Consider the following 16581-nt stretch of genomic DNA (forward strand, 5'->3'; position numbering starts at 1 on the left):
GACTGCCAAGCTCCTAGGTTGTGAAACAAAGCGTAAGCACCTGGATCATGACCCAGCTCTTTTCCTGTTCTTCTTTTGAGACTTCCCCAACAGGAAAGGCTCTGGGTAATTGATAGAGATTATCCCTGATTCCCTTAATGTAACCTTCTTACTCTTTCCTTTTCCTGGGATTAAACTGTTCCTTTGCAAGAAGTCCTTTTCTTAATGACACAGTCATCGACCTATTATTGACCAAAGGAAGTGATCCAGCCCAACTCCACCTTTCTGTGGTTCATAGTCCTTTTAGTCTGTTTCATTATAATGACTTTCAAAGTTATTAACTGGTTTTTTCAATTTTCGGCACAGTTAAAGACTATCAAACTGTACTTTAAAATTAATCTGCCTTCTTGAAGCAATAATTGCCTGTATATTTGTTCTTGGATAAGAGAGATGTTTTAATATTTGCTGAGTGAGGGTTCCGTGCACAGGATGATGAGTTGAGGTCTGATGTAAAGGGGAGACACATGAGCCCTGTCAGCAGGCACCTTTCTTCCCCCCCTGCCACCCCCGCCTTCCCTTCATTCAAGGAAGTATTTCTTGCTGTGCACGCAGGCCCCCTAGTGTGACTGCTGGAGCTCCAAGTTAAGAGGGACTAAATCTTCTAGGACTGAGCCTGTTCAGCATACGATTGTACCATCATGGTAGGCATTCAAGAAATATGTGTTAAATTAACTCCTGGGGAAGACGGTCACTTAGAATTACACGTTTCCCTGTAAGCACATAGTGAGCAGACTGAGCTTGTGTAGGGGTCAGAGAAAATAAAATTTCAGTTAGTGATCCAAAAATGTCAGTAAACTATAGGGGTTGCTTGGACACTGTGTCACAAACTAACCTGTGGTGTGCTGCGTGCTACTGAGAGAAAAAGAGTCAGTAAGTAGTAGTCAGTGTTTATATGATGGCCTTAGGAGTGGACTGCAATGTGTAATCACCATGCAACCGAGCACCGCCTCTTCCCTTCGTGGGACTTGATGTGTTTGCAGGGTCTGTGGCCTCAGCCAGCGCCTTGTATGTCCAGCTCCTGGCCAGCCTTCCCTTCCTCTTCATCCGGGCAGCTTGGTCTCCATGAAGCCCTTCCCGACCACGCCAGCCCATAGCACACACCACCCCCACATCCAAGCTCATCTGTTCCAGACCTGTTTGGAGCCTCCCTCAGGGTGGTCCCACACAGTTGGGCTCTTGACCCATTTGTTTTCCTTGTTGGTCCAGCTCCCTCTCTCTAAGTCAGAAGATTGCAAGCTCTGCACAGGTGAGCTCTCATTCCCGACTGCTTTGCAGCCCAGGTGGTGGGGCAGGATGGGACTGTGAACCCAGGAGCAGGAAGTACCATTGCCTGACACCGGGCAGGGATGCCCGAGAGCATCTTTTTCCTCCAGCTCAGGTCCTTTCTCGGCCTGAGGAAGGCCTGCTTGGTGCCTATTCAGCTTTTCTCCTTCCCCTTCCATCATCACCACCATTGTTGTGACTGTTTATTGAGCGCCAGGCCTGGAATGCATTCGGAAAAAAATAAAGAGTGTACTTTCAATGTGGCCTTCAGCTTGTTGGCCTATAGAAATGGGATTCTAAGGCTTGTTCTTTGAATTAGACACTAAAATATGGCCTTTCTGGGTTTAACTCACATTATGTTTTATAGCCTAACCTGTGATCTGAGCTGCTGCAGACTGTATCACCCCTCCACACGCATAGTCCCGTCAAAGCAGTCGTGACTTATTGCAGGGAAGTGGAGGTTAGGTGGGCAGTTGGCATCCAAGTTCCGTGACTTGGTTAACTCAGCTCAGTGTGTGTTTGCAGACTTCATTCAGGAAAGCATGTGTTTTAGGGACTTCCCTGGTGGCGCAGTGGTTAAGAATCCACCTGCCAATGCAGGGGACACGGATTTGAGCCCTGGTCTGCAAAGATCCCACATGCCACGGAGCAACTAAGCCCGTGCACCACAACTACTAGCCTGCACTCTAGAGCCCACGAGCCACAACTACTGAGCCTGTGTGCCACAACTACTGAAGCCCACGTGCCTAGAGCCCGTGCTCCGCAACAAGCCACGGCAATGAGAAGCCCGCGCACCGCAACGAAGAGTAGCCCCGCTTCGCTGCAACTAGAGAAAGCCCGCGTGCAGCAACAAAGACCCAACGCAGCCAAAGATAGATAAATAAATTAATTAAATAAATTATTTTTTTTTAAAAAGCGTGTGTTTTGTGAAGAAAAACGGGACTTAAACTTGAAAATGGCTTTCTTGAAATTCTTGTCTTTCTGAATTTTCATCATCCTATTATCACAGAAGACTTTTGGAACTTACATTCTATTGCTCTGTCCAGTCAGGGGGTGGAGGGTCCTGGACTCAGGGGGGTCCTAAGCTGTGAACCCCAAAGCCTGCCCTGTAAGGAGTAGATAGTTGCTCTTATGCCACAGCGCCTCCCCCCAGCATCTGTGCCCCGTGGCATTTGCTGCCTGCTGGGTTCCAGATACCCTGCCTGCTGGGGGCCTGGTGACCGGAGGATGCCTGGGATAGTGGCTGCCCACCCCCAGACCTTTGACTGTGAGAGCCCCAGGCTTCTGCTTGGGGCGGGGGCGGGGGGGGGGGTGTATCATTCCCACAGCCAGACATGCCAAGAAGCTCAACTGCTTATTGCCTTGAAGCACATTTTTCTGAGAGCTTTCCTTAAGTCTGAGTTACAGTAGCCTAAGTGGGTTTCTAGAAACCAAATAGTCTAACTGAGAAAGGAATCTGGCAGTTCCGGGAGGGGAGGAACAAGGGATGGGTGAGCTGGGCTTGAGAAGCACACTCCCACCACCCTGTCCTCTGACCTCCTTAAGGTCTTTGTCTGGTGGGTCCCTATCTTGGCTGTGCCCAAGGATCAACCTGGGGAGCTTTCAGGCTTACAGAGGCTGGGTCCACTTCTAGCCCAATGCCCCCCAGTCTCCAGGGAGGGGTCTGTCCCTGTTTTTAATATTTATTTATTTACTTGGCTGCCTCGGGTCTTAGTTGCAGCATGTGGCATCTTAGTTCCCTGAGCAGGGATCGAACCTGAGCCCCCTGCATTGGGAGCACGGAGTCCTAGCCACTGGACCACCAGGGAAGTCCCTGCCTCTGTATTGTTAAAAAGCTCCCCAGAACATTCCGATGTGCCACTCTGACAGCCACTGACCACCTTCTGCCGGTTTTGGTGCCTAAACCATGAGGTTCCCATGTGTATATGGTGTGCAATACACTAAGGTCGACTTCCAGAACCTTCTGAAGGTACAGTCACTGTGAGTCCCAAGTGCGTGCCACTCTGTGTGGGAACTGGACCTGCAGGAGGGTTCAGACAGGGTGCCTCAGCTCTCCTTCCTGGAGAGGAGAGGAACCCTGTATGCAGATGGTCAAGGGGAGGGCCGAGCGCCCCAAGGAAACACATAGTGTATGTGCTGTGTCGAGATGGAGATCCGGCTGAAGTGCTTGCCGTGTGCCAGGCATCTTCTCATCTTGCCTGTTAGCATTATCCCCACTGTGCAGGTGAACAAATGGGAGCTGAGAAAGGTCGTCACGTCTACTCACAGCCAGAGCTGGGGAGATGAGCCCGAATGAAGCAGTGTGAGGTGACAGCTCCATCCCCTGCCCTTCCCCCATGGCAGTGCTAAAAAGAACCTGGGTTGGCCCGCCCATTCACAAGTCACCTTCAGGCTGTGTTCTTCCTCAGGGCCACCGAGGCTGAGGGCCAGATAAGAATAGCTAGGCTGAGGGGGACCCAGCTGGTAACACTGCCCAAGGTAGGTGTGGGGAGAGATTTGGTTCTGTTGCTGTTATAAATGATTTTGGTGTGAAGTTGAGATAATGAAACTACATCATTCTTAAATTCTAATACAAGTCACAGATACAAGGAATCAATACAATAGGGTATGCCGAGGACCATATGGAAACAAGCTTCGTAGATCCTTAAGAAGTATACAGGGTGAAGGTTGTACTATTTGTGAACTTGCATTGGCTAAAGAGCAATGGATATAACTCCTCTGAATGAAAGAGCCTCTGATGAAACAGGCATGAGCTTTCAAAGCAGCTAACCTTGTACAAAAGTAGAACTTTCAACCCTGCCATCCCTCCTTATGTTGACTATATGAGCTGCATGACATTTGTAAAGGGAGTTTTAAAGATGGAGTCCATGGGACTTCCCTGTTGGTCCAGTGGTTAAGACTCTGTGCTTCCAATGCAGGGGGCATGGGTTCGATCCCTGGTCGGAGAACAAAGATCCCACATGCTGTGTGGCATGCCCCTCCACGCCCCCCCAAAAAGATGGAGGGAGTCCAGATGGGTTAGGATAAGAGATATCTGGAATTTCCTTGTGGGGTTGGGAAATAGAATACTTACATAAGCTGTTAATGGACTACCTGAGTTTCAGCATTCATGTTTATACTTGTGCACATACCTCCATCATGCTTGATTTTTGGAAGCCCCTAGGATAACATGAGTGTTTCTGTAGCCTGGGATTATGGAGAGAGGCTGATGTCAAATTGTCAGCTCTCTACTACTCCGTGGCTGTGTGATGTAACTTCTGAGCCTCCAGCTGTGAAATGGGAATCAGCCCCACCTCGCCTGCAGATGCTGTGCAGATTTAGCGCTATTTGAAAGCGCTCATTGCCTTGCCCCGTACATAATAAGTACTTTCCTTACTTTTCCCCCTTGGAGTCTGATACTTTGGGGCAGTAACGTCCCAAGACCAGGCAAGGGAGCCCTTCCTTCTAAAGCTTCTGGCCAACTGGTGACGAGTCCAAGCGGAAGTCCCCTTCTAAATCATTTCCCGGATCCCCACATTGCCCCAAGATGACCCTGTGCTGGCTTCCAGGACCTTGCAGACCTCTTCTCCAAGACCCTCCTCCTGGGCGCAGACTATCCTAGCAGCACACCCGTCTTCCCAAGGAGGGTGGACAGACCTTGGCCTCAAGGCTGGGGTGTCCACTCGCATGTGTGTAAGCCCCCCTCAAAATGCACAGTGGGCCAGGGGTGAGCTTTCTCCACACTGACACATTCTAACAAGGAGTTAGAGAAATCGGTTGGAACCTGACCTTTCAGGTCTTTATGAAGGTGTATATGTTAAGATAGAGGGTAGCATTGATTTTATTTAATGGTTTTTTAGCTTTGTCCCAAGCCCCAGAAATGTTAGGAGCAAGCCTGCTTCGGGCATGCAGAAATTCTTTCATCCAGATTCCTTTCCTCTTAATAAAAATAAGAAAGTCATATAATCAAAATATCTTGGGTTTTTGTTTTGTTTTTTCAGTTTGCCACCTGATTCAGGAATTCTCTACCATGTTCCTTTGCCTCATCACAAGTTTTGCCTGGGGTGCTGGGTAGGCAGCTTCTGGACCTCCACGAGTCCAGCTGAACCAGGAGAGGGTCTGGAATGTGCATCTGACAGGCATCCCAGAGGCTTCGTGCAGTTTGGGGCTCAGTGGTACTCAGCCCTACCTGAATTTTAAAACTAACTGGGAAACTTTGAGAAAAATACTTCTGTGGGGCTCCATTCCACATAGATGAAATAGGCATCTCGAGGGGCCGGCGGGGCCCAGTTGCCTCCCCAGGGGGCCAAGGTTGAGAAGCAAGTCCACCCAGCTCAGCCTCAACAAGAGCCCCGTCTCCACTCTCCTGGTGGAAGGGAGACTGTAGGGTCTTCAGACTTTGCAGGCACTGTTGTTCCTTGTTAAGCCCCATTCCGCCACCTAATTAACACTTGTTTATAAACAAGTGTTCGCTGCCCTATGCAGAGAAGGGGGTGGTCCTTTTTGAAGTTTCTAGTTGCTGACTTTGTAAGATTTGGCCCGAAGTGGGACTTCTGGAAACTCAACCCGGGATAGCTAGCAGCTAACAGGTTCTTCCAGAAGTTTCTCTTGCAGCCATAGACATCTCACTAAACAAGCCAGCTGCTGACGTTTTTCCATAACACCCCCTGACCCGGCAGTGGCGACGGAGCGGAGGGTGTGGACAGCTTCCTGGGTTTTGGTGCTCCTTGTCAGGTGTTAAAACAAAGAGGATCATTGTGTTTCTTGGAACTGGCCTAAATGTCTATGTTTAAGATTAAGATCTAGGGAAACGCATTTCCGTTTGAGACCCAGTATTTTCTGACTGTGAAGGGCACCAACCTGGTAATGGCGCCGTGACACGGCCGCGGCCTCCAGCCTCTTCTGCCGGTTCCTTTAATTAGGAGAAATTAAGTGGGGCTGCTACATATTTTGAGAATAAATAACGCTAAACTTAGGCAGCCTTAACCACTAACTTAACCGCGGAGTTCTCGCTGCTACATGTCTCCTAAATAGATGAGCATAATCTTCACTAGGACTTAAAATGCATCACCTTCGTTCCGGAGCTCAGAACCAGCAGCCGACAGGAGATTTTGGAGGCTTAATGACTTCAATTATGGCGAGGAGTACCTTCTCCGGGTGGGAGGGGCCCGGCCGGCGAGCTAGGGTCAGAGGAGGCCGGATGGGAGCCCGCCCCCGCCCCCCCCCCCCGAAAGCGGCCCCACCGGGTGGGGGGAGGGGCTGGGGGTGTGGGGAAGCCGATGGGGAGGGACCGGGGACGGGGGTGGCCGCGGGGCCTCGGAGTTCTGAGCCGTGTTTGTGGCTCTGGCGCTTTGATCTCCGGCCAGGGAAACCTGGAAGGTCAGGCCCGGCTGCAGCCAAGCCCCGGAGCCAGGAGCCGGTGGAGCGGGCCGGGCTGCGCCACCCACCTGCACCCCCCACCCGCACCCCCCACTCGCCTCCTCCCGCCGCGGAAAGTGAGCCCGCCTGGCTGCCTGGCATCCCGACCTCCACTCCGTTGGGGGCTGTTTTGTGTTGGTCTGCCTTAGGCAGTGGGTTAGGGGCTCCAAGCCGTGACAGTAAACTAGCCAAATGCCCTGCACGTTTGGTTTGCAAAGATCGTGTTTGTTGTACATACTGTAAAAGAAACCAGGTTATTTTTTAAGCTATGTGCCCCCCCCCTTCCTACCCCCTACAGATTCCCTCAGAGCTGCAGGTGATTCCCCTGACGGTTTGTGCAGGTTAAGGTGTTAGGGTCGTTTTTTTTCTGGCCACTTCTTCTGATGCCCCGCCCCCTTCTTGGCACCAGGATTTTCTCACCAGTTACCCATGTGCGCTGGTGTGTGACCTCATTTCCTATGGAATGAAAGGTTTCTGCAGGAAAACAGGGCTCTTGGTGAGACGGGCCTTGCAAGCCCCCTTGCCTGGCAAGTGTGTCCCCTGTCGTGCAGTGACTCATGCTTCAGGGCACAGCAGCTGACCAGAATGCTCAAGAGCCTGGTGCCTGGGTGGTCACTACTCAGTGAAGAACACGGGGGAGGAGGAAAGGAAAAAGTGAGGAGGGCAGCTTTAAAATCCACTTAGTGGCCTCCAGAGGGAGGGGCATAAAGGGACGTGGTGAGCTCTGGCTTGTTTGCACTGGGGCGGGAGCAGCCAAGAGAGACTGGTGGCCGTCAGGCGAGGTGTCTCTGGGTCTGGCTGGTGGGTCTCTGTCGTGTTGACAGGCCCTTGCCCCTCCCTGGCCACAGAAGCAGGCCCTGTGGCAGTGGCAGCCTAAGCAGGGCTTGTTACCGGCCCTGGGTTCCTGACAGTGATTTGCTTGAAGCTCAGGCCTCAAGTGGACAAGCCTCGCAAGCCTGTGCTTTTAGTCTCTCATTGGTCCACCTGAGGCCACCACTGAGTTTAGAGTTTGGAATCTGCGGCCAGTTCCCAGGATCTTCACAGCAGGTGGGGAGGGCAGGCCACTGTCCACACACTCTCCCCTGTGTGGTGCAGGCCATCTTTTTCCATCAGTCTTTTAGGCTGAAGAAAAGCAAAGTTCCCCTAAGTGATATCGGGAGAAAACTGAAAATCCACATCTCCTGCCGTTTGTCCCTGTGGACATGACCGAAGCTGATCGTTTGGTCTGCTTTCCTTTGGTGAGAGTTCTCAGGGAGGCTTGCATTCCTCCCTCGAGTAGAAAGGGCAGACTCTGCAAGTGCACAGGCTCGTTTTCTGAGAGCTCTGACATCGGAGATGTGTTCACAAGAGGCCTGGGGCCCCATAAGGATCCACCACGAGGCAGAGCCACTTTCAGTGACTGGGGTCGAGGTTGCCCAGGGAGAATAATTCCTACATTAGAACCAACCACCAATCAAAGACCCATCAGCAAGCACTACGGCAGAAGACGTGCATGCGGTTAATAAGAAACCAAATCCCGAACATCTGCACTGCGGAGAATCTTGAGTTCTAAGAAGATATGGTAGAGAACTGGACCTTCCACAATTCAAGAGTCAGAGGAAACAGGAGATCAGGCGGCCTGGAGCGAGCTACAGCCTGTGTTTGGAGTAGCAGGGCCCAGGGTATTTGATGCTAACCCCAAGGGCAAAATCTCATCCTTTTTAGGTTAAGCAACAGACATTTCTTGGCCATTTACCCTGTGCCAGGCTCTCTGTGGGATTCTGGGCATTGAGCAGGAAAGAAGTCTGAGGCCTTGGCTGCCCTCTAGTGAGGGAGGCACTTTAAGTAAACAGTTACAGTGTGATGTCACAAGAGCTGCACCCGTGGGGCTCAGAGGCAGGCTGCAGGCCAGGCAGTGCAGAGGGAGTGACACCCAAGGCAGGGAGAGTTAGAGGAGGCAAGGCGGGCTGTGGGGCGATGTGGTGTGTTTCCCCAGCAGGTGGGCAGGCTCACCTATAGAGGCTCCTCCTAGTCAAGCTCTGGGGCTGGAGTGTTGAGTTTGCTAAAAGCCAGGGAAGTCACATCTTATTCTAAGAGCAGACACAGAGTCGTTCGGGGAGAGTGGGGCAGGTCAGATCGGTGGTTTATTAACTAGAAAAGTCCCTCTTATGCTGCGTGGAGACCCTACCAGGGGCAGGTGGGGTGGACTAAGGAACCCCCAGGGGGGGAGTGTTGTTGTGACTTACGTGGGAAGTCTGGTGTCCTGTACAGGGTGGCAGCAGTGGAGATGGAAAAACAGTGGATGGATTTGGAAGATGGAATCAGCAAAACTTAGTAAGCAGTTGAGTGTAGGGGTGAGGGCAAAGGGTTGTAGTTTAGCTTGGCCCCCTGGGGGCGCTAGCGGGGCACCTCCCTAAGGAGGGAGCCCTGGTTGTAGGAATGTGAGGACTGCATGGAGGGTAGGCCCATGCACCTGTATCAGCCTGAGCAAGAACAGTGAGCTCTGCCCCGGGAGCAGCGGCAGGAGCTTGGGGACCTTGCTGAAGCAGAAAGCTGATGCCAGGTTGTGGGAACTAAGCCCTGAGACTCTGGTGCCATTTTGGATTCTCCATGATCATGGTTTCTGCCACCTTGGGTCATACTGCTGTATCAGTATGCCAGAGGAGAGCTGCAAGAGAACACTCTCTTGGGTAAGAAAGGAAGAGACCTCAGTGCCCTCACCCTGCTCCTTGCTAAGCAAGATCTCTTCCCCCAGGACACCAGCAAGTGTGTGGAGACAGACACTTCTAGGAGGTCCTGGCTTGTATCTTTCTTGGGGCTCCTGGCACACAGTTGGCCCTCTTAGGTAGTTGTCAAATTGAACTGTATACAGTTGACCCTTGAACAACACAGGTTTGAACCATGCAGCCCACTTATACATGGGTTTTTTTCGGTAGTAAATATTACAGTGCTACACATCCCAGTTGGTTGAATCTGTGGATGCAGAACTGTGGGTATGGAGGACCTTGGAGACAGAGGAACCGAGATTACGGAGGGTGACTGAGTTACACGTGGATTTTCCTTCAACTGCGCAGAGGGTTAGCACCCTAACCCCCACGTCGTTCAAGGGTCAACTGTAATTGAATATACCAGGAACCATCTCATTTAAACTGCAGTGTGTGTATTCCTTAGTATCATTTTCCAGATCAAAACGTCGATCTGTGGCCCATCCCTCACCCTCTTACGTGAGTTAAAGCCAGGGAGTGGTTAGGGGGTGAGATTCCTGTCACGTGAGCGTGGCCTGTGCACGGAGCCTTGGGTCCCAAAATTTCTCCCATAGAAGGGAGGGTAGGGTATGGACAGGAGTTGCTGCAAAAAGGGTCCTGTGTCAAAAAACCTGGGGATGCCGGGTAGCTAAGAGCCTTATCACAGGCAGCATTTCTCAAAGGACACTGACCGGGACAGTCTCTCCTCCCCTGACACCTACTACAGGGATGTGGGATAAGTGACTCCTGGTTGGTAGTTTCTTACTCATTGGCCCTCAGAACCAAACGCTCGGACCTTTCCTGATGACTCCCCCAGCCTCTTCAGAGAGCCCTGTGCCAGCACTGCTGACAGAATGGACACTCCGTGAGGACGCGCGGCCACCATTCTGCTCACTGTGTGTATCCTGCAGGCCTGGCGCACGTAGTAATTGGTTAATTACTACCGTTGAACAAATAAAGTAATAAATGGCACCTCAAATAGAATTAAACTCTACTGCCGCCTACTATGTTAATTTGTGGAGTACGGGCCGCGCCCAGGGCAGTCTGCTCTGTTAGGCTTTACGGGGCACAGACACTGGTCAGAGATGTACCTCCTGGCTCCATAGACCCCGGGGCAGCTTAGCCTGGTACCCAGTCAAGACATTTACATGTGAGATGTTAGTGCCATTCGACTCCGCAGGGCCACTTGTAGCAATTTAAAGGATATAGATTCCACCAGAATGCTAGTACAAGAAGATAAATACAGCACTGTTCGTAATAGAGAAAATGAAGAAATCCCCTGAATGCCTGTCAGAGGGACAGTCTTAAGCTCCATATAATGGAAGAATATATGTAGCCGGTAAGAAGAATGGACATTTTTCTGCATCACTGCGTATAATATTGTTGAGTTAAGGGGGAAAACAGCAGAGTTGAGAACATTATATACATCCAATTTATTTTTAAGTATATTTTGGTATGTGAGTGTATATAAACATAAGCATTTTATTGCTGCTAATACATGAGTTTGAAAAAAAGGGAAAGCTATAAACCACACTATTATAAAGCTGGGATATAGGGAGGTAATAGGTAGATCATCTTTTGCTTTCAATTTCTCAATTGTTTTAAAATTTTCATGTCAAGCTCATATTACTTTTATTAATAGCAAAAATACTAAAGATGGTCACACTTGTGGGGAAAAATGCATCCCAGAAGGTGATAAGTGGCAGAGGAGAATCTTGACTGGTATTAGAACTCAGAGAGGGATAAGAGCTGCTTTTCACTAAAGAGAAGCACTTACCGGTCTTATGTGACAGGCTTTGCACATGAACTTGACCTTGAAGAATCAGTAGGCTAGGTAAGATCAACTCATTATAGTTCACTCTGGAGATCTTTGTGCACCTGAAGCATCACGCAGAGCGTTACTCTGAGACTGCCTGCCTCCTCCTAGCCAGCTCAGCAGTGGGCCACTTTATCCAGAAGTTAAATCTGTTGACAGATTTGTCTTTTACTGTCTGTGTCATCTTATCTTGTCATTACTGCAGATAAATTAAGAGTTGAGTGGGTTTATAAGGAGGGGCCTTAAAATCCTATGTGGATTGTATTAAGATTCTTAATAATCTTCATATTCTTTGGCCCTGGGCCTCCATCCTAAGAAAATTGGAAATGTAAGCCAAGATTCATTCAACATGGCATTAATTACAAGAATAAAGAAAAAACTGGAATAGCCCAAATATCAAAAAGATATGAGTAGCGTATCTGAAGGGATATATCACAGCCTTAAACATATTAACAAAAAAATTTAAATGACTTGTTGGAAGCTTATGATAAGTACAAAAAGGCCAGAATGGGAAATTATATTCAATAGAGGCAAAAAAAAAAAAAAAAGTCTGCTTGAAGCCCCCATATGTCAGAACTTCCTGTGAGAGGTTGAAGACACAAGCCTTCATATCAGTGCTAACAGTCCAGCTTCCTGGGTTATCCTCTGGTCAGGCGTTTGGGACAAAGGAGATTTGGGGCCATCTTTTGGGTTATTTCCGATTAAGGTTGTGTGCTATCGAAAGTTTTCCTACAATAAAGATTAGGCACTGGGGACGCCACGTCCAGTGCTTGATGCAGAAACGGATAAACCGGGGGAAATGGAGTCTGTTCCCAGGGGCTCTGTGGAGTAGCTATGGGGTGGGACCAAGCCCCGAACCAAGTCTGGGTGTTACTGCACACACAGGGAGAGTGCCAGGTCCATTCCTGATTGGAATTCCTGAATTTAATTGAAACCCAAGCAGACTCTAGGCTGTAGGTTTTCTCACCCACAAGGTGGTAATGGGACTATTATCAGAATGCCCCCCACGCGTCCAGAAATTCACGAGCCCCCTGCATTGAGAGTGTGGAGTCTTAACCACTCGACCGCCAGGGAAGTCCCAAGACTCAAACATATTGATAGAAGCACTTTCTTAGGAGAAAACCACATCCACGTTCAGGGAGCAGTAACCCAAGAGTACGGTCTGGGCAGGTTTGCTTTCAGTTAGAATGACCGTTTATCGAATAACCATAGGAGTCTCGCATTGTGATAAGTGCCAGCCACGTAAGATCCTGTCTTCTAGAGCTTGACCTTTTGTACTTTGCAATATGTAAGTCTGCAGATGTTTGTGCTTTTGCTACGTGTCTCAGTGGCTGTGGCAACTGTCTAGCCTCGGGTCTCACAGCCCTGGAAAGGTAAATGAGAGACCATGACAACCTTTTATTCCTCATTCTGCTGCGGGGCTTGTGGTCACCTGCTGGCTGGTGCCAACCTGTCCTGGCCTGATGGAAGCAGCAGCAGTGATGAAGGGTGGGGAACACCTGTGTGAGTGGGGTGAGGGGAAGGGCGAGCAGAGGTCAGTAGGCAAGGCCTTTAGCTGCTTCTGGGAGGCCTTGCCAGGACATCCCACCTGCTTTCTGCTGCTCACACCCTTCTCATGCTCTTCTTCCCAATCCAGTCTGTGCACAGGTCAAGGGTAACTGCCCTCTCCAACTGAAGCCCAGTGACCTTCATCTAGCAACAGGCACCAGGCTGCATCTTTCTCAGCCTTTTGTTGAAACAGCCTTATTCTGAGAGATTTGGACATTGGGTGTGTGCCTTTATAAAGTTAGTGTTTTGAAATAATATTCCAGCCCAAGCTTGACTAGAGAAAACAGTGAAAGATCTAACACATGAAGACATGTTTAAGGATGCCTCATCAATTTTTAAACTGAAAATGTGGGGCAAGGGGGAAAGTATGACCAAGTAGTGGTCTGTGTTTTCGTTTGTTTTGGGAATAGTATGATCAACGTGTCATTTTCTTAAGTGTGGATTATTCATGGCCTATTTTCAATCCCAAGCCTTGCTCCTGACAGGCAAGTTCCTGACGTAATCCTGATTTGCCTCCTGTCCAGTCCTGAGTGCAGGAAATACAACCTTAATTTAACAGCAGCTTACATTAAACATAACTTTTAAAGTAAGCCGACTGTGAGAATTATCATTTTCTCAAAATATTAGTACTTTGGACCCTGTGCATTAACCTGGTTGTGTCTAAAGTTGAGCTATAAACAGGATTAAGCACCTTATTCTTGACCTGCTCTTTTCACTCGAGAAACCTGAAGTTGAGTCCTCCCTCCTAGATTTTGTTTAAAATGTCTTTTAAAACATGCCTGGCCCATGGGGGTCATACCTGGCCTCTAGATCCCCGTGACTTCTGCCTCCTCGTGAAGCCAGGGGGTCTGGAGGCGGGAGCAGGCGGCAGCCGAGGCTTGCACTGCCCTGGGGCCTGCAGCCTCTTGGCCTCCAGGCTCTCCAGATGCACCCCACTGAAGCTCCCAAGCAAGAGGGAGCTGCACGCACAGTCCCCTCAGGTGCTGTTTGATGTGCTCAAGCAGGGAACAAAAGCCAAATAAAGGAACGAGAAGTCCTGTCTATTTCCTCGTTTGTGGTGCTGTCCCTCAGGGCCCTCTGCGTCCCTGAATTTGTGAACACGGCTGGGCTACCCCCTGAGACTGGCACCCACTTGCTGTTAGTTAACTCTGGAGCCCCCGAGGGCTTGTTGACCTCAGGCAAAGGGGTCTGTGCCCCTAAAGAGCTTTATGGAGGAAAGTGACACCACCTGGCCCCGAACCTTCTCACTGGGCCATCATGTCCTCTCTTGCTGGAGGCAAGTGACAGCTGTTGCAGCTCTTTCTGCGTCACTCTGGACAGTCCCTTGCCTCCTTGAGTGGCCAAGACTGCGAACTGGAAGGGACCCTAGTCCTCATGACACAGGCTCCCTCCTCCTTTTACAGATGGGGAAACTGAGGCTGGGGCTGAAAGAGACTCTGACTCGCCCACCACTGGCAGCTTGTCTGGCAGAGCTGGAGACAGCGCCCAGGGGCCCCTCCTGATGCAGCGTGCTGGTGGGGAAACGGGGTGGGACAGGCAAGCGGCAGAGCAGACTAAATACATCGAATCTCAGTTCAACAGGAAAGGGTCCCCAGCAGAACAAGGACAGCTTCTGCAGCACAGCACTCAGGTGTCTGAGCTTGTTCAGTTGCGGAGGACTTTGCTGCATCCCTGACAATCCACCGTCCTGCTTATTTAGTACCAAGTACAGGGAGCTGTCTTGTTGTAGAAGGTGTGAGGTAAGGCCGCCCTCTGGTGGCTGATGGAGCTATTGCTCTAGCCACATTCTGGTCTAAGGCTCAGTGTTGCTTTCCTGTGGGGAAGGAATTCAGATTTTATTCTTTCTCAAGCACTCTGGCTCACAGAGACTTTCTTGACCTCTGAGTACTAGCCATCATTTGCCCATCTTATAGGGGCTTTGGTTTTTGTTTTGAGCTCTCCCCCCACCCGTTAGAGGTGTCTCGCTTCCCTAACGAGATTCAGGTTCCTATAAGCAAGGATTATGTCTTACGTCTTGTTCTTCCTCAGCTTCTACCCGTTGTTCCCTTAGCTGGACATGAAATTAGAAGGTTCACTGGGGTGGAAAGGAATCCTTTCCTCCAAAAGAGAATCCCACCCCTTCTCATTTGTCCCTAAAACGTTCTAATCTCATCTTTGATCAGTAGTTCCCCAAGTGGTTGAATCATCAGAATCCCTCGGAAAAGCTTCAGAACTCAGTTTCCTGGGCCTTACTCCAGCCCTGCTGAATCAGTCTCTGTGGTTTGAGCCAGGAAATCTGCTTTACAGACTTCCCAAGTGGTTTTTGATGTGCAGCCAGGTTTGGCAGCCAACTGCTCCAAATCCCCATTTACAATTATTTCTCGTAGCTTTTCCCCCGACAGCATGTCCAAAGGTCTTTAGTTTATGTCACTTATTAAAATTGACCGTTTTGAGATTCCTTCGGAAATATTCAGTACGTTCCTCTAACTGCGGTGCTGGATGATGTGGGGAGGAAGCAGGACCGCAAGAGAAGGACCAAAGGCATTTGCTTTAGCTGCCAGTGGCCCTGTGTTCATAGCAGAAAATACTGAAACCAATACCTTTATGCTGACTGGGCAGGTTATTGGTTTGTAGTTTGATTTTAAGGTTTAGTCTGGATAGGGAGACAAAGGTTAATCGAGTACCCAGCTGTTTATTTTCACCATTTCTAACTCATTTGGTTCCCAGGATAACTGTACAAGGTGCTGTTGCCCACTCCCCACCCCCCCTTTTTTTAAACAGATGGGCAAGTTGAGGCTTAGGAAAGTTAGTAACTCACCCAGTCACATTAGTTGGTGACTGTCAGATTCTGCATTCGAATACAGGTCTGATTTCCAAGGCCAGCTTCAGAAAGGTAAGGACCAGGGTGCCAACCTGCTCTTTTTCACTCTGCCAGGCCAAGCGAGCCGTGCAGCGGGGAGCCACCGCAGTCATCTTCGATGTGTCTGAAAACCCAGAAGCTATCGACCAGGTAAGCTCCTCGGGCCAGGCCAATGCTGCAGTGTCCCTGAGAGAAGCACCTCCTTTACTTAGCCTGGCTTCTCACGGTTGTGTCACCCTCATCCTCAGGGCCCTTGCACTTGTCTGCCCTTGTTAGTTATCCGTGTTTGCACATCATACTCCAAGGCAAGTGTATCAAGAGGGGTAAGAGCCAAGAAGCTGAGGGTTGGTGAGGCATTTTCAAAGGCCCTTCTGGGGTCCCGCTCCATCCTAAAAGGGGCATCATCCTCAGCCTCGTCCTTCTGGGAGCTCCAAGCCTACGATGCTTGAGGAGTTTGAGGATTTCCAAAAGGGTATCTCGTGTTCTTTTCCTCCAGCCTTTCTTTCTCTCTCCTGCTTCTTGAAGTAATTACGTCTTCTAACCAGGACCTCCTCTCCTTCCTTAGCTAAACCAGGGGTCAGAAGACCCACTCAAGAGGCCAGTGGTGTACGTGAAGGGCGCAGACGCCATCAAGCTGATGAACATTGTCAACAAGCAGAAAGTGGCTCGAGCAAGGATCCAGCACCGCCCTCCTCGAGTGAGCCTCCGCTGGCCACGCCGCCACCTTCCCTGCTGCCGCCTGTGCCTTAATCCCCTTTGGGCTTTGGCCTTTTGCTCCTACCTTCTTTCCGTCTACAATGCTGATGCGCCCCAGGTTCCTGCAGGTTTAGATCAGACTTAAGGCTGGAGGCCAGGGAGAAATTTCACCCGGCTCCTCTAGAGGGGATTTGAAAAGTCCTTCCAGAGATAGGTGATTTGTGACCAAATGTCTCTTCCACCTGGCATCCCCTCTGGGT

General features: G+C 50.0%; 1 protein-coding gene across 1 annotated transcript in view; it reads left to right on the top strand.

The window, feature by feature from the left end:
* The window catches only part of ZNRF3 (zinc and ring finger 3), a 148701-nt gene that overhangs the window by 120515 nt on the left and 11605 nt on the right, over positions 1–16581 (top strand). Inside the window, exons 3-4 of the mRNA XM_019950445.3 lie at positions 15701–15775; positions 16191–16322. Coding sequence (XP_019806004.1) covers positions 15701–15775; positions 16191–16322 — 207 coding nt within the window. The remainder of the gene's footprint in view (positions 1–15700; positions 15776–16190; positions 16323–16581) is intronic.

This window comes from Tursiops truncatus, chromosome 13 (genome assembly GCF_011762595.2).
Source record: "Tursiops truncatus isolate mTurTru1 chromosome 13, mTurTru1.mat.Y, whole genome shotgun sequence".
Classification (NCBI taxonomy): domain Eukaryota; kingdom Metazoa; phylum Chordata; class Mammalia; order Artiodactyla; family Delphinidae; genus Tursiops; species Tursiops truncatus.